Source organism: Aedes aegypti, chromosome 2 (assembly GCF_002204515.2).
Source record: "Aedes aegypti strain LVP_AGWG chromosome 2, AaegL5.0 Primary Assembly, whole genome shotgun sequence".
Classification (NCBI taxonomy): domain Eukaryota; kingdom Metazoa; phylum Arthropoda; class Insecta; order Diptera; family Culicidae; genus Aedes; species Aedes aegypti.
The window spans coordinates 68,851,664-68,879,130 of record NC_035108.1 but is presented as its reverse complement, the minus strand read 5'-3'; the positions used below and the strand labels follow the sequence as shown (position 1 = coordinate 68,879,130).

The 27,467-nt window shown below is 35.3% G+C and overlaps 1 protein-coding gene and 2 non-coding genes across 10 annotated transcripts in view; 2 read left to right on the top strand and 1 right to left on the bottom strand.

The window, feature by feature from the left end:
* The window catches only part of LOC5572344 (probable serine/threonine-protein kinase yakA), a 242,148-nt gene that overhangs the window by 5,374 nt on the left and 209,307 nt on the right, over positions 1-27,467 (bottom strand). For all 8 annotated transcript variants that reach the window (XM_021841135.1, XM_021841128.1, XM_021841136.1 and 5 more), the window contains one exon: positions 26,638-27,364. In XM_021841135.1, the coding sequence (XP_021696827.1) occupies positions 26,638-27,106 (469 nt within the window). In that variant the 5' untranslated portion in view covers positions 27,107-27,364. The remainder of the gene's footprint in view (positions 1-26,637; positions 27,365-27,467) is intronic.
* Trnag-gcc lies at positions 23,741-23,811 on the top strand. Its single transcript has one exon. It is a non-coding gene; the product is annotated as a tRNA-Gly (tRNA).
* Positions 24,706-24,778, top strand: Trnav-aac. The gene has a single exon. It is a non-coding gene; the product is annotated as a tRNA-Val (tRNA).

Here is a 27,467-nt window from a genome sequence, read left to right as displayed (position 1 = left end):
GATCATTTGTCTATAGTTTGTCGCTATTGACGGTTGCTGTCGAGCCAAGAGTTAGAGAGTGCCAGTAAAACTAGAGTCAACTCTCCATAACTCGATATTCTGTATTTCGAAATCGAGTTATAGAACCATAGTAAAAGATGGTTTTCTTGGTTGTGTGTCATTTCACTTAAAGACGTTCCGCATAATTTTCAGCGTGGACGTTTCGCATGGATATATTTGAAAAAAAAAAATCGAATTATATGCCTTCTTCAAAATGCCTATATTTGTTTGAAACTGCGGAATGTCCATTAGGCCAAACGTGTTTACGTGAGGCCAACCCTAGTACTAAATTCGGGTTTCATTTATATAACTTCTGTAACATCATCCGAGGGTCGTCTGACCGACCCAGATTATCGTCAACAAGACTTGCAGGATGTCTGCTCAAGAACGTTTTGGAATTTGTATAAGAGATTTCTTCAAACCATTAGAAATCCCGATGTAAACTTCGCAAACAAATCCTCAAAAAGCTTTGTAAGAGTCTTCTATATATATATATATACAGGGTGTTTGGTTCCATGTTTTTAATAATTGGAGGGTAGATAGGTCTCCATGAGATATGAAAAAGTGCCCATGGAACATAGGGTCGCAAATCACTGCTAAGTGAGTTATTCACGATTTTAAGATTTTCAACTTGTTCATCTTTGGAACCACATATCTAATTAACTATGCGTCATACATTTAATCTCAGCGCATGAATCGAAAGCTTATGATCTAATCTATCTTAGTTTCTTGGACGTAATTTTTGTAGAAAATGATTCAAAGGCTCAAATTACGAAAAGTTTGCAAAAAGTGACGGAAAATTCAGCATTTTTCGACGTATTTTTATGAATTTTATTAAAATTATCGTAATTAATGTTAAAAAAATTCTTCTACAAAATATGCATTAACTTGTTAGCTACCAAAGTGTCTTTGAGAGCAAAAGTGTATCTCTTGTAGATTCGTCACAATATCATGTTGAAAGTTGTGCTTCAAAGAGCAAAAAAATCAAAATAAATATCGGCTGATAACTCTATTCGTTCGTCCGTTCGTGTGTTGATGCCTCCGCGTGTGGATGAAGTGCTCGGAAACGACAGATGTCGGTCGTGCCGAAGCGAAGGGGAAATGAAATCGCTTCGCAACATGCGCCATTTTTTTCTTCTCTTCGCGGCGTTTGGTTTGCAAACAGACGCATAAATAGATTTAGTGCGGTCGCCGCACGACCACCGCAGTAGCGAAAGTGTGTTCATAAAGACTGATCCCTTTAAATTCCTCGCACTAGTAGCTGAGCTACGGTGCAGAGCAGATGGGGGGTGCGCTTGCGCGTGTAGCGAGGACTCAATTTATGCATTTCTCGCCTATGACGTGGAACTTTTGATGCATTTTGAAGGGTTTTAGGTCGTCTATTAATTACATAGAGGTGGACAAGTGAGAGTAGAATTTATGACGTGCCATTCACGCCGTTGTAAAAGTACAACACTACCAAGTAAACCTCGCCCGTGATACACAGCACGAGCGAGGTGAATTCTTAGGTTCAATAAAGTAATTTAGGTATCGCACTAATGCTCAGCGTGAACTGTTGGAGCAGCAGGATGAAATATCTCACAAAATTAGTGACCGTCTATCCTACTACAGATTGGTTTTCTGTATAAGGTTGCTTACAAATTATGTTCAATAGATCAACAATCTCTCAGTTAACTATTTTTATAAAATCAAATAATAGACCTACATGTAATATTTCATATAATTTTCAGTGTCGTATCCAGAAAATTGCTCAGGGGAGACGAACGACGCAAAAAAGTGGATATTTTTACAAAAATTGGGATGGCTTAAGACGGTTCAACCACATCATTTTGTTTTTCTTTTATCCAGCAAAATAATAGAATAACTGCATAAAATTAAGAATTTCTTTTGAAATTGAGACTTCGGCAGTTTAATAGGTTCTATGTGCAGTCACAACAATTAAAAGTCACAATTTGTAGATCAGTACTATTCTTAAAAAAAAAGCCTTTAAGCCTTGCAATGTTTGTAATATGAAATCAAATATTTTGAAAAAAAAAAATCAAATAATTCATCAAATTCCAACATTTTTACTTCATTATTTAAACAATTTATGATACATTGAACGAAAACGACACAATTTTATCAAGCAGGTTGATGCGGTTCTTGTACAAGAATAATAAAATATAAATAAACCTTTTGTTATGCTCTAAATCAAATAGTAATCAGACCAGTACCCAAATATTTGTAGTTCAAAATTTCATTTTTTTTTTCTCTCTCTCTCTCTCTCTCTCTGTTGAGTTACTGAGTCTTATTTTTTTAAATTTGAATTAAAAACCAAGAGAAGTGTTAATTTTGAACGATAACATTTGAAATATTTGCAGTTTGCTCTAATAGATGGAAAATTAGAAATCAAATTGAATATAATTTAACAATTAAATGTATTAAAATGAACTTAAAACAGTCACAGTCACAATTAGAAATTGAAGCTCTTTCCAAACTTTAGTCAAGTTTTAATCATCAAGTTAACTGTAACTCTAGCGATGGCAAAATCATTTGAAATTTGACTCATGGAACATATTCAAAGCATAAATGTGTATGATTTTACACGAATTAAATAAAAAAAAAATACCTGCTGGAAACCCACCAAAACCCGGAAATATGAGAATATGTTATTTTTCAAACAAAACTAGTTTCATGTTATTTAAAGCTCCCACAGCAATTTACGGATGCTAATGGTTGTCACTATAGCACTATGGCCTGTAAAATTTCGTGAAGGGAAATATCCATTATCATTTTAGTAACAGAACCTCCGAAATGTCAAGAAGGCGAAAGTGTAAACACGACACGTAGCAAAACATTTTTTGGGATGAACAATATTTCATTAATAGTTTGTCTCACTATCAAGAACTTTGGTGATCACTAAAGCCTCTCACTAATTTGAATTTCAAATCCAAATGTTTAATTTTAAAAATAAAATTTAATTCACATTTTCAAAACTGAATAAGCCAAACATGCTTTTAAGAGCGTTTTTCGTATTTCAAGTGGTTTCACACCAAAAACTTACTCCAAAATCCACTAAGGTGGAGAGTAGACTGATGCAAATTTTGAAGTTTCTGCTCCCCTATGCTTAAACGATGTTAATTATGATGAAAATGATCCTCCAATTATTTGAAGTGATTCGGAAGAAAATTGGTTGTGCACACGCTATTTGAAGTTTATATGGAATTTACTATGGAAATGGCAAACCTTTTGTGTTCAGTCTTCTAACTGTTCGCCATAATAATCTATGGAAAAGTGAACACACTCATCTCATGCGAAAACTTCCCAGCTACAACTTTGCCGAAGACCACATTTCGATGAGACTTAAGGATAATTTGTTATTATTGATAACAAAGTCTAAACCATGCTGAGATGATCATTCAATTACTTTCAGAGCAACACTGCTTTTTTGCTGTAGAACATAGTAGCCTGGATTACTTTGATCTATTCTTCCCGCCAGGAGCACCACTGTTGCCTGCCGAACAGTTGGTGAAGCATGCTACATGCAAAACAACTTTATGATGATGAATAACAATTTATCCTGAAGTCCAATCAAAAAGTGGTCTTCGGCAAAGTTGTAGCTGGAAAGTTTTAGCATTAGAAGAATTTGTTCACTTTTCCATAAAATATTATAACGAAGAGATAGAGGGCCGAAAGCAAAAGATTGGCGTTTTCCATAGTAATCTCCATACAAACTTCAAATGGCGTGTGCACAGTCAAATTTCTTCCGAATCACTTCAAACTTTGGGAGGATGCTATTTACCATAATTAAAATCGTTTAAGCATAGGGGAGCAAACATTTCAAAATTTGCATAACTCTAGTGGAGAGGGAGGGAGGGTTGACCCTCAAACACACCCCCTCCCACTGATCACTTGTTTCTGTTTTGTAGACAATATGATTTTAATTTTCTTTCTGGCGTTATGTCCCTACTGAGACAGAGCCCTGCTCCTCAGCGTAGTGTACTTATGAGCACTTACATAGTTGTTAACTGAAAGGTTTTCCTCAGCCAAAGTTGCTGTTTTGTATGTGTATATGGGCAGAGGCATATACGTTTTAAATATGTTATATGGGACAAAGTCCACGAGACCCCTCCCAGCTCTGAAATTTATGGAAATGAGCATGTAGCTTAAGGACAGCCATAAAAACACTGCAATATTAAATAAATGAAAAAAAAAAAAAAACTCTAGTGGAATTAAATGGTATAGTACTAGATTCGGGTTTTCTTTTATTTATAGGTATTCCACTAAACAGCTCGAAGATTTAATATTCTTAATTTTTTTCATGATCTCAATTAAATGCTTTTCACACAAAACAAAAGCAAAGTGTAGAACTAGCCCTCGTGCGTTAAAATACACTCAAATAAAGATTCAAAAAAAAAAAACAAAACAAAAGCATGATTACTGCATTCAGATGAAAATATTAATTTAGAAAATATTCAAGATCTATCCTGCAATTTCCAAGTTGTTCCAATAATTTCTCCACAAATTCCTTCAGGAATTCTTTCAGTTAATGTTCTCAGGAGTTTCCCAGGGATACCTTCAGACTGAGACCACTTGAGGAATCCTTTGTCGGCCAATACCAGGCTGGTTTTTGGGAGGGCCGATCCGACAACGAATCAGATATTACCAGATACATCTTGCAAATGAACTTAGATAAATTCTTGGAGTATAACTAGCAGACTCACCATCTGTTTGAATTGGAGACGAGGTGTCAATGTCGTGTGTGAATTTAGATGGAAGTAAGGAGACGCACTTTGGAATTCATTGTTCAACATTGCACTCCAGGGTGATATTAGCAGACCAGCGTGCAAAGAAATGACACTATCATGACACGGTCACATCTTCTTCTTCTTCTTGACATTACGTCCTCACTGGGACAGAGCCTGATTCTCAGCTTAGTGTTCTAGCACTACCACAGTAGTTAACTGAGAGCTTTCTTTGCCAAAGTTATCATTTTCGCATTCGTATATCGGGTAGCAGGTACGATAATACTTTATGCGCAGAGAAGTCAAGGAAATTTCCATTACGAAAATATGCTGGACCAACCGGGAATCGAACCGAGGCACCTTCAGCATGGCTTTACTTTGTAGCCGCGGACTCTAACCACTCGGCTAAGGAAGGCCTACGGTCACATATGGTCCTTGGTCTTGTGGACGATATCGGCCTCATTTAAATCGATCGCAGGTCAGTGGAGGAGGTTTTCGAGGCTCTGAAGAAACTGTATTTTTAGGGATTACCCCTGATACTCCTTCAAGAATTATTTTATAAATTTCTCCAGGGTTTTCTCCAGAAATTGTTTGGTAAATTCTGGCAAATTTTTTTTTCAAGGATTTCCTATGAGAAACATCAAAGGATTCCTCTAGGAACTCTAAAATTTCTTCGGGGATTTCGCGGATTTCACCTAGCACTCCTTCTCTTAGGAATTCCACTAGGGATTTGTTCAGAATTTCCTCCAAAGATTTTAACAGGAATTCTTCCAAAGATTCTATTCTCTTTGAATGCCTCCAGAAATATTTACAAGGATTTCTCGTAAAATACTTCCAGAGCTCCCTCCAGGAATTCCTTAAATTACATTCCTTCAGCATTTTCTCCAGAAATACCACCAAGAATACCTCCAAGAGTTTCTCTGAGGATTCCTCTAAAAATACGTCCTCCACGATCTACACAAGAAATAACTTTAAAATTCCACTAAGAATAGCTCCAGAGATTCTTTAGGATTAACTTCATGGTTTCTTCCAGGAATACCTTCAGGTAGAGGAATATCTTTCAGGATTCGTCCATAAATTACTGCTAACTGGAATATCTCTGATGAATTGTTAGGAATACCGTCAGGGTTTTCTCTAGCAATCAATAATATATCCATTGATTTTTTTCAAGAGTACCACTAGGGTTTTCTCTAGGATTCCGTCACTTATAACCCGATGAATCCTCTAAAGCAGTGATTCCTAAAGTGGGCGAATTCGCCCCCCTAGGGGCGATTTTCAGGTCCAAGGGGGCGAAAATTTGTAAAACAGAAATTGGGGAGCGAAAATCTAGAAAAAGCTGACATGGGAGCAGTTGAAAATTGTTACTTATAACCTTTGAAGAACACACTCAAGTACAACTATACAATAAGAAACTATTACTAATGCATCTGAAGGAGAATCATTTCTAAACTAAACCATTTTCATGATTTCCTTTATCTTAGACTGCTTAGAACTCTAAGCATGTTCCGTTTAAAATTATGATAGAAAACACTGAATGATTGTCAAAAACAAAATGTTTGTAATATGCATTCATTTTTTCCATATCATGTGAATGATCGGTATTTGAGATTATCTCTGAATCAAAAAGATAAATCACTGATATCATTGAGAACACAGATAACATGTTTTGAAAGTTCAAAACATTTATCTGAGAATTTTAAGTAATTATCCCAATGTTCAATATTGAATACCAGGAACTTTTTTGTATGGAACTTTGAAATTAAGGACTGTTCATTTTATAAAATGGACACTTTGTGCATGCTGTAACTTTTAAATTTATTAATGAAATTTCAATCGGGTTTCTGTACATCGTTCGACTAGTATTTTACAATGTTGTGATAATAATAAATCTCCAAAATAATTAAATTTCACACGAATATAGAACAACGATTGAAACGGTCGATTTTTGGAGGTTATCAAAACCAATGATTGCTCAAATTGGCTGAAATATGCGACAATTTATATTTTTTATTTTCATAAAAGGCTTGTTCTTAGAAAACATCATCAATCAGAAGCCTGATGATAAAAATCGAATTATTTTTGGAGCAATAACAGATATCATAAAATCATTTTTCCCCTATATATTTTAGAGAAAAATATCTTAAATTTGAAAGGCGGGTTTATTCTACGACTGGCGTGAGGTGACAATTGTCGGTCTCGTATAGCGAGGTGACAATTCTCGACTCGAGTGAAGTGACTCTCCATTTGATTTACACGGCGGGTCACTTCACTCGAGTCGAGAATTGTCACCTCGCTATACGAGACCGACAATTGTCACTTCACGCCAGTCGTAGAATAAACCCAAGGAACTGATATGATTAGATTTTTTTGGATAAAAGTACGCCCTGACGGAAGTGCTAATATAGTATTAATATGAAAAATAACTTACGCCTTCACAGAGCTACTTATTAAGTCCCAATGTCACATTGAAAGCACAATAAAAACACAATTGCTTCATTCTTAGAAGACCATTCAAAGTACATTGACAATCATCAAAATTGGCAACACTGCTGTAATGAAATGGATTCTATTTTTCACATATTGTTTTCATAATATGTTATTCTGAGATTACCTATCGAAATATTCGAAGAAAATCGTTAACAATTTGCTGTAGATCGATAAATATGCGTACAAAACAGAGTTGTTAACGTTAATCAACGATTAACGTCGTTTCGATAATTCGTTGACGTTAACCTTAAACAGTTTACGAAGCATGCGTTGATTGCGTGGAAATACGAAGGAAAATAAGCAAAATAATAAACAAGCAGACGTCATCTTATGCACCTATATTATTTTGAATCACGAAAATTTGAACTAGTATCCTTTGATAATGGGCATAGCGACGTACGGAAAGAAAATCAGGAATGAAAAAACTACAAGACTAAACTATCCATATTTGCATATTTGTAACATTCGACAAAAGTAGGCTTTTAGTAAATGATATACCTAGTTTGCATTTCATTGCAGTATTGAAGGAAACTAAAATTTCAAAAAATCACTTTGAATCCATAATTGCTTATTTGAGGCTGAAATGTTGTACAACGCATGTTGCATATAGGAAGAGTAGTCAAAAAATAATTCTGATAGAAATTTTGTTGCTACTACATTATGAGGCTCATGTATAATCTCAATGTGACTGTTATGCGGTTACAATTGCTAATGTGACAAAACAACTATGCATTTTTTTTTCTAGAACAATCTCATAGATTTCGGTAAGTATATTGAAAGTATTTGTCATTTGATAACTCTCCCCGGTACAAACTCGAAATTTTCAAAAATGTCGATTTTGACAAATATGCAGTTATGAGCAGTATGTACATCGACACATGGAGATGATAATTATATGCAGAATAAAAGGACCGAAGAATTCATCGACATAGGGTGAGATATCGAGATGTGGATAGTCGACTGTATAAAATACTGTTCAGTTAATCGTTTTTAATCATTGTCCGATAACCGACAATATTAAGGGATATGCAAATCGAAGACATTTTTTGGCATACATATGTGTTTCATAAATTAAAGTGGCGATTCCAAAAAATATTAGCCTAAAGGGGGCGAAAGTTAATAAAGTTTGGGAAACACTGCTCTAAGAAGTTCCTCCAAGAATTCCTTTAGGGTTTCATCCAACAATTTCCTTAGGAATCTCTCCGATGTTTCCGTCCGGAGCTTCTTCATTGGTTTCTCCAGGAATTCTTCCAGAGTTTCTCCCTGTTTTTAAGAATGGATTGATTCCTGAAGGGGTCACTGTAGAAATCTCCATAAGAATTCTTGAAAAGATCATGAAAAATATCCTGAAATTATTCTAAGAAGGATTCTTTGAAGTTCCAAGAGAAAATCCAAGAAGTTATTCTTAAAAACAGGGAGAAACTCTGGAAGAATTCCTGAAGAAACCAATGGAGAAGCTCCGGATGGAATCCTTGGAGAGATTCATTAGGAAATCGTTGGATGAAACCCTAAAGGAATTCTTGGAGGAACTCTTTAGAGGAATGCCTGCAGGAGTCACCGAGGAAAAGTTTAAACAGAATTCCAGAAAGACTCCCTGAAGGAAATCTTCATAGTTGACTTGGAGCAATCTTTTGAGATATTCATGGAGGTAGGATATTTCTGAAGAAATCTTTGAACGTTTTCCAGTAGGGATTCATGGGTTTATAACTGACGGAATCCTTGGAGGTATTCCTAGAGAAAACCCTAGTGGTACTCTTGAAAAAAATCAATGGATATGTTATTGATTGCTAGAGAAAACCCTGACGGTTTTCCTAACAAATCATTGGAGATATTCCTGGAGGAAAAAATGAAAGTACTTCTGGAGGAATTTCTGCAGGAATCTCCGGAGGAGTTACAGGATGTTACTAGACAGCTCCTTTACAAATCCTCGGAGAAATTGATAAAAATATCCTGAAGTTTATCAGGAGGAACCCATGGTCAAATTTCAGGAGGAATCTTAGAAGCTATTGCTAGCGGAATCTAAGCAGTAATTTATGGACGAATCCTGAGAGATATTCCTCTACCTGAAGGTATTCCTGGAAGAAACCATGAAGTTAATCCTAAAGAATCCCCGGAGCTATTCTTAGTAGAATTTTAAAGTTATTTCTTGTGTAGTTCGTGGAGGAAACCTTGGACGTATTTTTAGAGGAATCCTTAGAGAAACTCTTGGAGGTATTCTTGGTGGTATTTCTGGAGAAAATGCAAAAGGAATGTAATTTAAGGAATTCCTGGAGGGAGCTCTGGATGTATTTTACGAGAAATCCTTGTAAATATTTTTCTGTATGAGTGAAGAACTAGCCATATGTGTTAAAATTCACATTAATAAAGAAAAAAAATGTAAATATTTCTGGAGGCATTCAAAGAGGTATTCCTGATAGAATCTTTGGAAGAATTCCTGTTAAAATCTTTGGAGGAAATTCTGAACAAATCCCTAGTGGAATTCCTAAGAGAAGGAGTGCTAGGTGAAATCCGCGAAATCCCCGAAGAAATTTTAGAGGAGTTCCTAGAGGAATCCTTTGATGTATCTCATAGGAAATCTCTGAAAAAAAAAATTGCCAGAATTTACCAAACAATTTCTGGAGAAAATCCTGGAGAATTTCATAAAATAATTCTTGAAGAAGTATCAGGGGTGATCCCAAAAATATTGCTGAAGGATGTTTTGCAGATATTCCTCAACAAATTCTTGGAGATATTCAGATTCTTCAGAGCCTCGAAAACCTCCTCCACTGACCTGCGATTGATTTAAATGAGGCCGATATCGTCCACAAGACCAAGGACCATATGTGACCGTAGGCCTTCCTTAGCCGAGTGGTTAGAGTCCGCGGCTACAAAGTAAAGCCATGCTGAAGGTGCCTCGGTTCGATTCCCGGTTGGTCCAGTATATTTTCGTAATGGAAATTTTCTTGACTTCTCTGCGCATAAAGTATTATCGTACCTGCTACCCGATATACGAATGCGAAAATGATAACTTTGGCAAAGAAAGCTCTCAGTTAACTACTGTGGTAGTGCTAGAACACTAAGCTGAGAATCAGGCTCTGTCCCAGTGAGGACGTAATGTCAAGAAGAAGAAGAAGATGTGACCGTGTCATGATAGTGTCATTCCTTTGCTCGCTGGTCTCCTAATATCACCCTGGAGTGCAATGTTGAACAATGAATTCCAAAGTGCGTCTCCTTACTTCCATCTAAATTCACACACGACATTGACACCTCGTCTCCAATTCAAACAGATGGTGAGTCTGCTAGTTATACTCCAAGAATTTATCTAAGTTCATTTACAAGATGTATCTGGTAATATCTGATTCGTTGTCGGATCGGCCCTCCCAAAAACCAGCCTGGTATTGGCCGACAAAGGATTCCTCAAGTGGTCTCAGTCTGAAGGTATCCCTGGGAAACTCCTGAGAACATTAACTGAAAGAATTCCTGAAGGAATTTGTGGAGAAATTATTGGAACAACTTGGAAATTGCAGGATAGATCTTGAATATTTTCTAAATTAATATTTCCATCTGAATGCAGTAATCATGCTTTTGTTTTGTGTGAAAAGCATTTAATTGAGATCATGAAAAAATTAAGAATATTAAATCTTCGAGCTGTTTAGTGGAATACCTATAAATAAAAGAAAACCCGAATCTAGTACTATACCATTTAATTCCACTAGAGTTTTTTTTTTCATTTATTTAATATTGCAGTGCTTTTATGGCTGTCCTTAAGCTACATGCTCATTTCCAAAGAATTTCAGAGCTGGGAGGGGTCTCGTGGACTTTGTCCCATTTAAAATATTTAAAACGTATATGCCTCTGCCCATATACACATACAAAACAGCAACTTTGGCTGAGAAAACCTTTCAGTTAACAACTATGTAAGTGCTCATAAGTACACTACGCTGAGGAGCAGGGCTCTGTCTCAGTTGGGACATAACGCCAGAAAGAAAATTAAGATCATATTGTCTACAAAACAGAAACAAGTGATCAGTGGGAGGGGGTGTGTTTGAGGGTCAACCCTCCCTCCCTCTCCACCTTAGTGGATTTTGGAGTAAGTTTTTGGTGTGAAACTACTTGAAATACGAAAAACGCAACATTTGGATTTGAAATTCAAATTAGTGAGAGGCTTTAGTGATCACCAAAGTTCTTGATAGTGAGACATACTATTAATGAAATATTGTTCATCCCAAAAAATGTTTTGCTACGTGTCGTGTTTACACTTTCGCCTTCTTGACATTTCGGAGGTTCTGTTACTAAAATGATGAAGGATATTTCCCTTCACGAAATTTTACAGGCTTGCCATAGTGACAACCATTAGCATCCGTAAATTGCTGTGGGAGCTTTAAATAACATGAAACTAGTTTTGTTTGAAAAATAACATATTCTCATATTTCCGGGTTTTGGTGGGTTTCCAGCAGGTATTTTTTTTAAATTTATTTCGTGTAAAATCATACACATTTATGCCTTGAATATGTTCCATGAGTCAAATTTCAAATGATTTTGCCATCGCTAGAGTTACAGTTAACTTGATGATTAAAACTTGACTAAAGTTTGGAAAGAGCTTCAATTTCTAATTGTGACTGTGACTGTTTTAAGTTCATTTTAATACATTTAATTGTTAAATTATATTCAATTTGATTTCTAATTTTCCATCTATTAGAGCAAACTGCAAATATTTCAAATGTTATCGTTCAAAATTAACACTTCTCTTGGTTTTTAATTCAAATTTAAAAAATAAGTCTCAGTAACTCAACAGAGAGAGAGAGAGAGAAAAAAAAAATGAAATTTTGAACTACAAATATTTGGGTACTGATCTGATTACTATTTGATTTAGAGCATAACAAAAGGTTTATTTATATTTTATTATTCTTGTACAAGAACCGCATCAACCTGCTTGATAAAATTGTGTCGTTTTCGTTCAATCTATCATAAATTGTTTAAATAATGAAGTAAAAATGTTGGAATTTGATGAATTATTTGATTTTTTTTTTTCAAAATATTTGATTTCATATTATAAACATTGCAAGGTTTAAGGCTTTTTTTTAAGAATAGTACTGATCTACAAATTGTGACTTTTAATTGTTGTGACTGCACATAGAACCTATTAAACTGCCGAAGTCTCAATTTCAAAAGAAATTCTTAATTTTATGCAGTTATTCTATTATTTTGCTGGATAAAAGAAAAACAAAATGATGTGGTTGAACCGTCTTAAGCCATCCCAATTTTTGTAAAAATATCCACTTTTTTGCGTCGTTCGTCTCCCCTGAGCAATTTTCTGGATACGACACTGAAAATTATATGAAATATTACATGTAGGTCTATTATTTGATTTTATAAAAATAGTTAACTGAGAGATTGTTGATCTATTGAACATAATTTGTAAGCAACCTTATACAGAAAACCAATCTGTAGTAGGATAGACGGTCACTAATTTTGTGAGATATTTCATCCTGCTGCTCCAACAGTTCACGCTGAGCATTAGTGCGATACCTAAATTACTTTATTGAACCTAAGAATTCACCTCGCTCGTGCTGTGTATCACGGGCGAGGTTTACTTGGTAGTGTTGTACTTTTACAACGGCGTGAATGGCACGTCATAAATTCTACTCTCACTTGTCCACCTCTATGTAATTAATAGACGACCTAAAACCCTTCAAAATGCATCAAAAGTTCCACGTCATAGGCGAGAAATGCATAAATTGAGTCCTCGCTACACGCGCAAGCGCACCCCCCATCTGCTCTGCACCGTAGCTCAGCTACTAGTGCGAGGAATTTAAAGGGATCAGTCTTTATGAACACACTTTCGCTACTGCGGTGGTCGTGCGGCGATCGCACTAAATCTATTTATGCGTCTGTTTGCAAACCAAACGCCGCGAAGAGAAGAAAAAAATGGCGCATGTTGCGAAGCGATTTCATTTCCCCTTCGCTTCGGCACGACCGACATCTGTCGTTTCCGAGCACTTCATCCACACGCGGAGGCATCAACACACGAACGGACGAACGAATAGAGTTATCAGCCGATATTTATTTTGATTTTTTTGCTCTTTGAAGCACAACTTTCAACATGATATTGTGACGAATCTACAAGAGATACACTTTTGCTCTCAAAGACACTTTGGTAGCTAACAAGTTAATGCATATTTTGTAGAAGAATTTTTTTAACATTAATTACGATAATTTTAATAAAATTCATAAAAATACGTCGAAAAATGCTGAATTTTCCGTCACTTTTTGCAAACTTTTCGTAATTTGAGCCTTTGAATCATTTTCTACAAAAAATTACGTCCAAGAAACTAAGATAGATTAGATCATAAGCTTTCGATTCATGCGCTGAGATTAAATGTATGACGCATAGTTAATTAGATATGTGGTTCCAAAGATGAACAAGTTGAAAATCTTAAAATCGTGAATAACTCACTTAGCAGTGATTTGCGACCCTATGTTCCATGGGCACTTTTTCATATCTCATGGAGACCTATCTACCCTCCAATTATTAAAAACATGGAACCAAACACCCTGTATATATATATATATATATATATATATATATATATATATATATATATATATATATATATATATATATATATATATATATATATATATATATATATATATATATATATATATATATATATATATATATATATATATATATATATATATATATATATATATATATATATATATATATATATATATATATATATATAATATATAACCGTGTTCTAACGTTCCATTAGAAATTCTATCGGAACTACTTTCATCCTTCTCGAAAATAAGAATCGAAAGCTATTAACCGTGCACCCTCGCTAATTTGAACGGTACCTCATGCAAACCATCGGGGTTCATTTTTAATTTGAACATCTAGTCACCCTAGAAACGTGTTTCTGGTTACCTCTTTCACTGTTTTGTTTTGATTCTACGTTCCGTTCCACAGCGTTCCGTTCCACAGCGTTCCATCTCATTTCGCTCCGTTCCATGAGCTAAATGACGTTTGAACCATTTTTAATCTGAACGATGTGCAAATTAGCGGGGTACAGATTAAAAAGTGTTCAGATTGAATGTGGTCAAACCAACGGGGGTACCCGGTAATCCATTCTTTAAAGGAAAAATAGAAAAAACATGTAAAAACATTGTTTTGTGTTTTGTGCTTTTCCTTTTCAAATTTTTTTTTTTTTTTGATAAATTGTCTAAAAACAATATGGTGGTCAACTAACATATGGGGAATGTAGGCCTCTCAAGGAACATTAAATGGTGCAAAAATATCGAAAATCAAAAAAAAGTTATTACGAATTAAATTATTTTTTTGAGCCCGTAGAGGGGTTAAAATATGAAAAAATATGTAAAATTTCTCAAATTTGAAATTCCTGAAACAAACATAGATAAATTTCTAATAAATCGTTAAAGAACTTCATGGGGGAAATTCAATTCGTAGAAACTATTCTATATTCATCAGGAAGCAATTCTGGAAGGATCTAGAAAAAATGGGGCAAAATCAACACAAATCATTTAATGGATGACTTCACATGGAGATTTTTAAATGAATATCCGATGAAATTTCTGGCTTGTTGAAAGAAATACTTGCTTGAACCCCACCACAAATTCCTAAGAAAAGAAAACTGTTGTGGAGAATTAATTTATGAAAAATTCAGAAGAAACATGGATGGCATATTTGGTGAAACAGATAAAAATCTGCAGGAATTTCTGAATACATTTCTGGATGATGTCCTGAGTTCACTTTGGAGGATGAGGAATTTCCTGGAAAAATACACGTAGGAAAATTCCTTAATAATTTTCTGGATGAATCCCCTAAGTTCTTGTTAGTCCCATGAGAAAGTCGATGAGTAATCCTACACATAAGATTTCTTGAGAAACCTTTTCGATGAATTCCTTCAATCCTGTTGGTGGAATTCATGGAAGGATTCATGAAGGAATACTCAGAGATAACATTAGAAAATATCTAGCGTGTATACCTCGACGTATTCTAGGAAGAATCTCTGGTGGCATTCCTGAATTATTTATTAAAGACAGATGTTTAGGAATTCTCTCAGAAATCGTTAAATATATAATTTTATGTCGGTAAATTAAAATGACGAATTCAGCCGGTAAAACATATTTTATGTTTTCAGTGGCGGTATTCAATTTGAATAAATTTGTATTGATTATTAAAATGAATGGTTATATTTTTCTTCTTCCAATGAAAAAAATATCATTTGTCGAATTTCTGTAGTAGTGTGCTGAGATTTTCAGCAATGGATTACCGATCTTTTCGTCAAATGTTGACAGCTGGATGGTTCAACATTTTGCCGCTCAATCGGTACTTTGAACTTTTACCGAGATTTTCGCCGAAATCTCAGCTGTTCGGTTGTCTGAAATTATTTTTACCGACCTTGGCTAAATAAATTAAGTGTGCACTGAGGAATCCTTGTAATATTTCCTGATGGAATCGATGGAGGAATTCCTATAATTAATCATAAGGAGATCTCTGAAGAAATTGCTCCAGTAATCCCAGAAAAAAGTCAGAAGATCTCCTAAGAGATACTGTTGAAAAACTCATTGAGTAATCCTTGGAAATAATCCTGAATATAAAAAAGTTGAAAATGCTTTTGAAGCATTTATGGAGATTTTTAGAAATTCCTGTGAAGTATGCTCGTAGATGTTTTTAGAGGAATCTTTGAAAAAGCTCTTGAAATTATTTGATAAATCCCTAGACGAATACTTGAACTTTTTGTGGAGGAATTCCCTAAGTCCCTGAAAGAGCTCCTGATAGAAGTTCTGGATCAATGCTTGAAGATATTTTTGATTGAATAATTGTAAGAATTTTTGAATTCTTAGTACTTATAGACTGTCCATAACTGCATATTTGTAACTTTCGACAAAAGTAGGCATTGAGTAAATGAAATACGAAGTGTGCGTTTTATGGCAATATGAGAGGAAGCTAAAATATTTAAAAAATATCAGGAACTCAAAAGTGCTTATTTGAGGCTGTTATTTTGTACAACTCATATCGCATACTAGGTGAATAGGTAGTCAGAAAATAATTCTGATAAAAATTTATTGCTATTACATTACGTGGCTCATTCATAATCTCAATGTGACTATTATGCGGTTATAATTACAAACTTGGTATTTTTTTCGAATTTTCTAGAACAATCTCACAGATTTCAGTAAGTTGGTCGAAAGTATTTATTATTTGATGACTCTCCCCGTTATTAACTCCAATTTGTCAAAAGTGTCGAATGTGACTGTTATGCAGTTATGGGCAGTAGAGGTAAACCTAAAGAAATTCTTGTATCACAGGTACCCGGTCAATCATGTCTTTAAATTACTTCACGCGCATATAACAAATCGATAGCGATTGCCATCGATTCCGAAAAAAAGTTTAACTACCCACCTGGTTAACCATTTCTTTAAATTTATTCCACATTTCTTTATGTCGAGCTTTAAACTCGAGAATATATGCAATTCACGTTTGAAAAACACTCTTATAAGAATGCAGAAAGGATTTATGAGGATATTCTTAGAATACCTACCTTGCAAATTTTCGAATAGGAAAAAAAATTAGATCAATGTAGTGAATCCCCTGAAGCAAATTTGGAGAATTCCTTGGAGAAATTCTAAGAAGAATTATTAGAGGAAGGAATTAATGGAGAAATTACTAATCGTTCTCTAGAAGAATTATTGCAGGAATTCCAGTATATACTCCTTGAAGTATTATTGTAGTAATCCACGCATGAATCCTCATAACATTTATGGGAGAAGGCCTTAAAGGAATTTTTAGGGAAGTTCATGGAAGAAACTTGGAGAATTTACATAAAGAATCCATGTTGTAATTCTTGTTAAGGTATTTTTACTCCACGAGTAATCGATCATCACGGATTACGACCAAGTTGTGCTGACATGCAAAAAGACCAATTTCGATTGGTGCCTTTTCTGTATTTTTACTTACTTTCATAAATGTAAAAAACAATAAAACAAAATATTTATAGAGTAAAGTGGGGCAAATGTTCGAGTGGGGCAAGAGTTTCTTTTTAAGATTTCTAGCTCAATTCAAAACTAAACTTATTAATTTCATGGTGGCTCGAATGCTATTCAAGTAAGAGACTTTCACTATAAATATCATAAAAATCGATTGAGATTTGGAAAAGTTATGGCTATTTGTTGTTTTTCGACGTGAAAATTGTAATTTTTGGTCAAACTTTCGTTGCATGGACCAATTGAAGATAAAATCTTTTGCAATATTTTATGTAAGGGCGTTTCTAGGCCTATCATAATAATGCTTGGAGGTGTATTAGCCTTGCATAAATGCTTGAAAAAATGTTAGCCCATAGTGGGGCAAAAGTTCGAATCAGCGGGGCAAAAGTTCGACCCATGTATAAACTCACGGAAAAAATTGCAAATTACCTAAAATCCACATATTATCTTCAAATTTAGCAAAATTTGTCTGATCGTGCGAAAAATGTCACCAAAATTTTACATTCCCACTTAGTTTTGCGAAAAACTGCTATTTTTAAGTGTATTACAATTAACCCTGATTTGGGCAATTTTTTGATGAAAATTTAGTGTGTATTTTTCGGCAAACTTAAGTTTACGGCTGATGTAAAGTATGCTTGTCATAAAAGTATCGATGTTTTGTATTTTAGCCAGCGAACTTTTGCCCCACACTAGACACACTTTAAGACAACTTTAAGACAATCAATTTTGAAATTGTTATATCTTAAAATGGGTAAATATTTTGATACAAGTTTGTTCAGCAAAATTACTGCCAATATATTGAAGGTTCATTGTATGGTATTTGTTTTGTGCAAACTCAGGGTGGCCACCGAATCGGGAAAAACGGGAAAAGCGGGAAAAAGACGGGAATTTGAATCCATCCGGAAAAAGACGGGAAAAACCGGGAATTTGAGATGATCACCGGGAAAATAATTTCGAATGAAGATCTTTGAACTCTAAATCTACAAAATCATCAAAATTAGTCGTAGAAAGTTGTTACGGTTGATGATAGTGCCATTGAGCATGTGTAATTATACACAAATAACTTTTAAACAATGATTCAATTTCTTGTAGAAATAATCTACTTTGTTACAGTATACTTCTTAGAACTGTTTCAATTCACTCATTGGTTAGCAATGTTTCAAAATATTTTATGATTTTTTTCCTCTTACTATTGACTTGATTTTTCTTTAATTCATCTGACTCGAAGTTTTGAATCAGAGTTTCAAAATTTCTTGCAGACAGTTTAAGCACTTAAAATTTTCTTTATTTGCTTCAAATAAATCAATAAATCCAAATTTTCTTGAAAACTTGTTCTTGAAAATTATCCATGAGCTTCTAATGTGTCATTCGTTATCTAATTGACCAAAAGTTGTATAAGTAAGGTGACACCGTTGGCTTTGTTTGCTTTATTGCATCCTTACCTTGAACTTATTTGCTTTAGTAGCTTTAGTTGAAATAAATAAAAGTTTATGAATTAAAATACTTTTAAATATTCTAGTAAGATGCACAAAAAGGGCATATCTATATAAATAAAAATGGAATGGTGTTTTTATGTCACGAGGTGGCTTGAGAACAAGACGATTGATTTGAACAATTCTTTCACTCTTGTTTTTCTCGAGGGCTCCGACGTGTTTGTGTTGAATAATATTTCTCAAAATCCTCCGAGAAAGTTGAGAAAATGAATAATATAAATTTGACACAAATTTAGGTTATTTTTTTGAACGCCTGATGTACGGCCTAATGGACAATACAACGTTTGCCGAGACAACTAGTTGTTGGTAAACATGGGCTGGGTAGCTTTTAAAACAAATCCCTGTCAAAGTGAATTAAAAGAATAGCACAATTGAGTTAAATGAGGGTATAAGTGACAAAAACCTAGTTTTGAGAAAAAAGACTTTTAAGTTTATTCAGCATTTTTTTGTTCTATACTAATTGTGTGGAAGCCAAAAACAAGCCAATCTACTACGAATAATATTATTTTTCCGATTGGTCGTAAAAATCTCCTTAAAATGCCATTGGAAGGCTTGAAGTAGATTTTGTTCAGTATATTCACCTCAAAAACCGACCAAAGGGGCACCCGTTTACGTTTGGGCCTCTCAATAAAAACCGGGAAAATATTGAAATTTGTACCGGGAAAACCGGGAAAAAAGCGGGAATTTCGAAATGAATATTTGGTGGCCACCCTGAAACTGCTATTGTTTTCCTGGAAACTTTGATTATACCACTAAGGTCGAACTTTTGCTCCACCTTACTCTAATCATTGTAGAAAGTTGGCCAAAATTTGGCCACAAATCCGTCGTGGTCGATTCCACAATTACAGTTTTTGCACCAAATTCGAATGTAATGACATATGTACTATATAGATTACCATGTATTTTTTGCAAGCGAGTTAGTACAGCTGAGGAAACGTAATTTCCTGGAGAAATCTCAAGCATACAACCGGATCAAGTTCGGTGAAGCATTACAACTACCATGTTCTCCATCTTCATCAAGGGAAAAATCGTACATCAATCGCCAACCATGAAAATATGATAAATTCATTAACCCCTTCCTTCTCCGGATTTGAAGTAATTTGACGAATCTGACTCAGCGGCGATGCTTGTAGAACGGCACACGACATTCGATGACGACGTCAGCAGTAGCCGATATTCGATATCCCTCTGAACCGAACGGTGTGTCTTCATTATCCTCATAACAGTTCCATGGGCGTAGTCAGGGAGGCATGGGACGTTGTCATAAGATAACATTAGTAACTCCTCACGATTGTTCCTGATTCTCTTTTGGAATTCATGAATAACCCTTCAATTTTTTTTTCAAACGTTTTTTTTCTGATTTTTGTTTACAAATTCTTGATGAAATTCAATTGTAGACTAATCAAAAAATTGTTCAGGGATATCTCTGAGAACTTCTCTAAGAACTCTTTCAGAAATTCTTCCATAAAATTTACTATTTTTTTATGAGTTTTTCACAGACTCTACACCAAAATCAATCCTTTATGATCATTCTGAGCACTTCTATCAATTTGTCAAGGATTCGATCAGGAATTTAACTAAGAACATCGCTAAGAATTTCATTGCCTTAGGTTTTTCCAAGAAATTTTTGAAGGGATTCTTCAAAGTAGTTAGCCTTAAATATATTTTGGACTTTCTCTAGAAATACCTTTTGAGCTTTTTGAAAGAAGTTTGCAAAATATAATAACCTATTGGCAAGGTAACGTCGATTAACACGTAAAGGAAAAACAATAATGACAAAATTAAGCAAAATTATAGTCTATACCTAATATCTTTTTTTTTCACAAGCATTGGATTGTTTTGGACAATGTTGTTAATCGTAAAAATACATGTCGAGTTCTGTGTTAATTTTTTTTTAGAGATCAATGTCCGCCTTCTGGCGATTTTTCTTTGCACAATTATGTTTTCCAATAGTAAATCCCATACCAACTTTAAACGGGTGGTGCTAAAATATAGTTTCACCGATTGAGCTGCAATTTTGCCCTGTTGGTATGAGACCTGATGTCTTCCAGGTTCTTCATTCCAAAAAGTGCACTGGAGCGGAATTTATATTTTTCATGCAATCATGATTCTTGATAAAATTTCAATGCATTTCCAATGTATTTATGTGAAAGTATATCTATCAAGCTAGCGAGCTTATGTGGGAATTTTTGAACCACTTTTGGTTTAAAAATTTTCACATAAGCTCGCAAGACTTGATACATATACTTTCACATAAATACATTCGAAATGTGTAATGAAGTCTTAGTATGAAATCCTGGAGAACCAACCCACATCAAATGTTGATTTCCATACTTTGTCATATAAAATCATATTTACTCGATAAAAGATGACCTTCGGAAGCCTTTCTGGTCAGTCCATTTTCAGAACTTCGTTTTTGATTCCGAAAGACCGATGTTTAGCATTAAAAAAACACCTGTTGTGCGAAACATTAAATAACATTGTTTTAGCAAATTGAAACTTTTAGATGCAAAGTTGGTACATTCTGGACCTATAGGAGTCATGTTGGATTTTGTTTAGTAGCCCCGGTATTTGGTTCCGGAATTTGAATTCATATCTTTAAGATGAAGATGAATCGAAGCCAAACCTCAAATTTTCAAGAGCACAAGTCTGAAGGACCAAACACCCGTTTAAGATGAAAACTTAATCGATTGGTCACCACCAGTGAGTGACCAATCGATTAAGTTTCCAGCTTAAAAAAATGTTTAGTTTTCAAATATTGTGCTCTTGAAAAATTTTAAGTTTGGCTTCGATTCATCTTCACCTTAAGGAAAAATGAATTGCCACATAAATGACGACTTAAAGAAAATTCTCATCACGAGAAATATAAAATTCAATTGTTTCGTGAAGATAAAATCAAATAGTTTTAGATAAAGTAAATTAGAGTATTTTGAATACATTCAATCATTGTACTGAAACGTTCAGTAACAAAGTTCCAATGATTTATTTTTGAAATGTTGGTTCAATTGAGAAGAATCATGGATGGAAGGGTGAGAATCCTAGATAGTTTCTGATGATTCTCTCAGAATCTTTACAAAATTCTTCTCAGGATTCTCATTGGATAACTCACAGGATTCACGTAGGATTCTTCGCATGATTCTCATCAGAAACTATTTACGATTCTTATAAGAATTCTCGCTGGATTCCCTTCAGATACATCGTAGGATTTACATGGGATTCTTTGCAGGATTTACATTAGATTCCTCTTAAGACTCACATCACAATCCTCTTGGGACTCGCGTCAGAATCCTTTAAGGTCTCTCTTTGAAATCCACTCATGTATTTCACCGGCATCCTCTCCGAATTCACACCAAACTCGTCGCTATTTTATCATTTGAATTTTTTTAAATTATCCCTAAAACTCGAGGATTATCATTAAAATTTTCTCAGGCTTCTCAGGAGCCTCTCAAGATTCTCATCAGAATCCTCTCAGCATTCTCAACTGAATTTTATCGTGATTTTTATCAGAATCGTCTCGGGATGTTTGTCACAATTCTCGTAGGGTTGGCATCAAAAATCTTCCCATCAGAATCCTTCCAAAATTCTCATCAGAATCCTCTCACGATTCTCATCAGAATCCTTGCACTATTTCATCAGCATCGATGCCGAACTCACATCAGAACCGTTTCAGGAATTTTCCCAGAATCGTTCAGTATACTCATCAGATTTCCTCTAGGATACTCATCAAAATCGTTCCAGATTTCTCATCCGAATCTTTACAGTTTCATATGAGTTCCTTTCCTTTTTTCTCTTCAGACTAAATCTATGGTTTTCATCAGAATTCTTCCGTGATTCTCATCACAATGCTTTTAAAATTTTCTTCACAATCCTTCTAGAATTCTCAACAGACTGCTTCTAGGATACTCAACAGAGTCCATCCAGAATACTCATCAGAATCCTTACAAGGCTATTATCATAATCCATCGAGGATTCTAATTGGAATCCTTTGAATACTTGCGACATAATCGTTCCAGAATCTTTATCAAAATCCTTTCAGAAATCCTTCAGGATTCTTACAGAAATCATGCCAGTGTTCTAATAAGAATCCTTCCTGGATTCTCCTCGGAATTCTACTTAGATTTTCGTCAGAATTCTTCCTAGATTTGTAACAGGATCCTTCCTGGATGTTCACCACAATCTTTTCAGGATTCCACATTTTCACGATACTTATCCAAACTTTTATGGATTCTCCGGATTCTCATTAGAATCATTGCAGAAATTTCATCTGAAATAAGTATTTTCAACACAGTTCTTTCATTCTCAAAGAGATTCTTCAAGGATTCTCATTTGAATATTTCCACAATTTTCATCATAAATCTACCACAATTTTTATCAGAAACCTTCCAGTATTGTCACCAGAAACTTTCTAGGGATTTCTGATAAATAACATGAAGATCTTTATAGTTTAGTCTGATGCAGATCCTTGCTACATCCATGAACAGCTCTACAGTCGGCTGTGATGTACATAGGTAGGCACCTAAGTACCTATCGTAATTGCGAGCCGTTGCTGCTGGCAGCAGACGTGCGCAAAATTGAACCCTTCTTCCGGTTTCAATTGATGAGCCCGGCTGCCGAAGAAGAGGATATTGCATTTCGCACGCCTGGCATCAGGCGCAGTCACCGTAAGACGGGCGGAATATGCCGCAAATTTAATCATTTTCGCTTTTTAATTAATTTGCTTGCATCAGCTGATTCCATCGACGACCCCGTCGACGATGGAACATTGTCGCCAGGTTCGAAAATCTACCTAGTAAGAGACGACGTCATCATTTTTGTTGGCGGATTTGAGGAACTGCTTTTCCAGTGATTGTAGTTTTCGAATGATTGATGCAGCAATTGCAGTAGCGCACTCTAGCAATGAGCAACTCGAGGTCATCGAGCTCAGAGCATTTAGAATAGTTAAGTCGCGTTAAGTAAAGCATCAATCATCCTGTAGTGGACACATCACCTAGTTCGACACAAGCATCGGTGGTTCAGTGGTAGAATGCTCGCCTGCCACGCGGGCGGCCCGGGTTCGATTCCCGGCCGATGCATCTATCTTTTTTATTCCTTCATTACTTACATGTTGTCCGTAAGCTGTTAAAACTTCAATAAAAGTTGTTTTTGTTTTTGAAATCTGAATTGAACGTTTAACAAGTTTGAAGGTAAGCTTTGGATTAGTGAACTGTCAAAGTATCAAAATGCTTGGTTAGTCCATTACATTGAAATCATGTAAAATTAAAAATCAAACATTCAGTATTCAATGTAGGTAATAATTAAACCTGGTTGCTTTTCAGTAATTAAAGCTGCTTTAAAGCTCCCGTTTCTATCTGCAGACCAAACACGTGCCATCACATAAAAGGAAAACGAAGCCCTTGCTTTCATGTTTGTGTATTTCCCATACTGTAAACACCGCAAACAAAACAGAAGAGCAAACAACGAGTGAGATTCAAAGAGAGCATATAGAGGGTGTGACAAGGGAGCTTTTCGCCTGGAAAGCTCGCATTGGGTGTTCTCTCTCTCTCACTCTCTCGATCTCCCTTCATGATTATTTTTAGACTGTGCACGCTTATATATTTGCCCCATCGTGCAGATCATTTCTAATCGGAGTTTTATTATTCATGACCATAAATTTAACGGCGTAATAGAGAAAACGGTGTACTGAATAATCGATTAATAAATCAAAACAATTATTAGATTGATTATCATTATGAATCAAATTCGTTTTAGATCACATTGTTATGTTGACTAGGATTGGTTGTTGGCACTGAAACGTTAATTTCCTAGTTAGTAGGTATGTCTTTGAGTGAAAATTTGTTAACGTGTGTCGGAGAGCACTCTGAGCAAACAGTGAAGGGGAAAACTTAAATCATTCTACTCCAAGTTTGCGTACGAATATGTTCTCTTGATTGATTTTTCTAGGCCGTTTGTCTCCCCTACATTCAGCTGTTTCCGTGGTGTAGTGGTTATCACATCCGCCTAACACGCGGAAGGCCCCCGGTTCGATCCCGGGCGGAAACAGATAGTTTTTTGAATTTAATGCTTTTTGTCAATATAGACTATTGTGACTAGACATAGTGGTTCTGTAGGTTCTTCTCGCAATGTTTCTTTCGTTATCCACAGAAATAATAGTGAATAAATTAACCGTTTGCCATGCACAACTATAAGAGTATCTCTTAGATTAGGGAAAATACCCTCTGCATTTGAACGATGTTTTGAAGGACACGATGAATTATAAAGAGGATGGAAATTTAGTTCCAAATATGATATTTTTGAAATTCGACAGGTGTACCAAATTCAATAATTTTAAATTGTCAAATTGTAGATGACAAATTAATGATGAAGTATTTTAAAATTGATAATTATTCGATAGCTGACTTACCCACTTAATGTGGAAAGAGTTCTCTGTATTAATAATATATTGGGTCACTGTGTGCGTTATCTTGAAATTTACTCAGTCGTTTGAAGTCGTCGCACTTTGCTGGCTCTTTATGTTTTTCTATTGAATCTAGATAAACTATCGACTATTCCAGAATTTCTTGTCGAGATTCTCTCGAAATTCTTGCAAACTCCTTGATTGTAAGTTTCCTGTAATTCCTGAAGAGATCTTCAAGGTTTCCTCGAGTTTATTTTATTAAAATCGTTATAGGAAGTTAAACTGTATTTTCCAAACCATTTCATATTCACTTAACAACTAAATATGAAGTAGTTTAATCATTACATATCAGTAAATCCAATATTATACAATAATTTCATACCAAAAAATAATAAACGGTAATAGGACCCATACATATTAAGAAAGGTCGATTCACCGTGCATTTGTGTTTCTCTTGCAATACAATCAAAAAAAATCTAATTTTAATAAAATCTCATGGCTCATACGATGAAATACATCTTACTAGTTGTATCTATAGCAAAAACTTGTTGAAAATATGAAAAATTTGATAATCTAACGTTAAAATGAAAAAAGTGAATTTCGGGCGTTTTTCAAAAATAAACTAACTTTTTCAAAATGCATTGTGACAAAAACTATTTGATTTCATCAGTTTTATCTTCTTTTGCCATCAAAGCAGTAATTTGTAAAATTTGTATGAATATTCTGAATATGGCACGGTGAATGGCGGCCGCACGGTGACTGGTGACTTAACGGTACACTATCTTGATTGACACGAAATCTCTAGGACTCGAAATTAAAAAGTTTGTATCTCGATATCGAATTAGAGGACAAAAGTAGAAGTTGGATGTCATGACTACCTCGATTGTCCCTTGGATCGCAGTTGAACTGGTTGTGTGCTCTGTAACTCGATATCTGCCAAACACGATGGTCCCTTCAATATCGAGTTAGGAAGAGTTGACTGTATTTTCAAAATATTTTTTGCAATTTTTCGCTAAATAGGAAATTTTTATTAGCTCAAAAGTTTATGTTTCAAATATTTCAAGCTGAGCCTGAGTGACATTCATATTATTTCTGAACCGACCATTTTGTGTGAAATGCGTACTTTTTCTGTCCAGTACTGTATGTGTTCAGAAGTCATAGACATACTTTCAAAGCAAACACCTATGAACTTTATTTTGCTTTAGTGTAGTTGGTTTCTATGTGGAACAAATTCTGATAAAACATCAAATCAATTGCTTTGCAGACTGTAAGGAGACGAGTGGTCAATTTAACCTGTTCTTGGAACCCTTCTTTTCCCTATGAAACAACAGACAGGTTGAAAATCGATTTTCACTTGTCGAACTTTCCAGTGTTCAACTGAAAGAACATATACTATATTGCAAACATTTTCTACTACACCAAACGCCCACATAAATCAATACCTAGAGCAAGAAAGTAACACCACCCAGACAGACAATAGCATAAAAGGTAAGTAAGTACTCACACGATCCAGACACCGGTCCGGAACTTCCGCCCCGCATGTTGAGCTGCTGCTGCCGATCCAGCACCATTTCCGACTTGACGTAGAACGGTTTGCTCTCGGCGAGCAGTTCCACCGCCGACTTCCGTTTCGAGTTGCGCATATTGTGGTAGTGCACCGCCTGTTGGTGTTGCTGCTGTTGCTGTTGCTGGTGCAGATAGTATGTCGTCTGTTGATGGGACGTAGACGAAATCGTAGTTGTCGACGTGGACAGATACGAGGTCGGTGGAGTGATGATCTGCTGGGACAGAGCTGTTATCGAGGAAGCAGCCACATGGTGGTGAGATGGCAGTGAATGGTGTTGTTGCTGTTGCTGCTGATGCTGGTGATAGGGCGAGTGAGGGGTCACTCCACCGAGATGGCTTTGCCCGGAGCCCGAATGGTGATGGCGGCTACTGTGCCGAGGGCTATTGCCGTACACTACAGCTGCCATGCTGGGGCACTGTATTACTTCTTTTTTTTGCTAGTTAAGTGAATGACGCGTCGGGTCGCTTTCCAAGACTTATAGTCTGATACTGTTCTTCCGCTAATCCGTCGATTCGTTGATAACGCGCTTGAGTCTTTTTCGTATCGCATTTAACTTTGAGTATAATTCCACAGCCATTGAAAACTTTTAACTACAAGGTTTTGCGAAGTGATTCCCCGCTTTTGACATTTTATAGCTCACAGTTCTAATTCACTCATGGTATATCTGTAAAAAAGCAAGAAAAGAGAAGACATTAATGTTTAGGGTGTTAATCGCGAGTCACGACGACTTTGATTCTGATTACATATTCCTGTTACAATTTAAATTT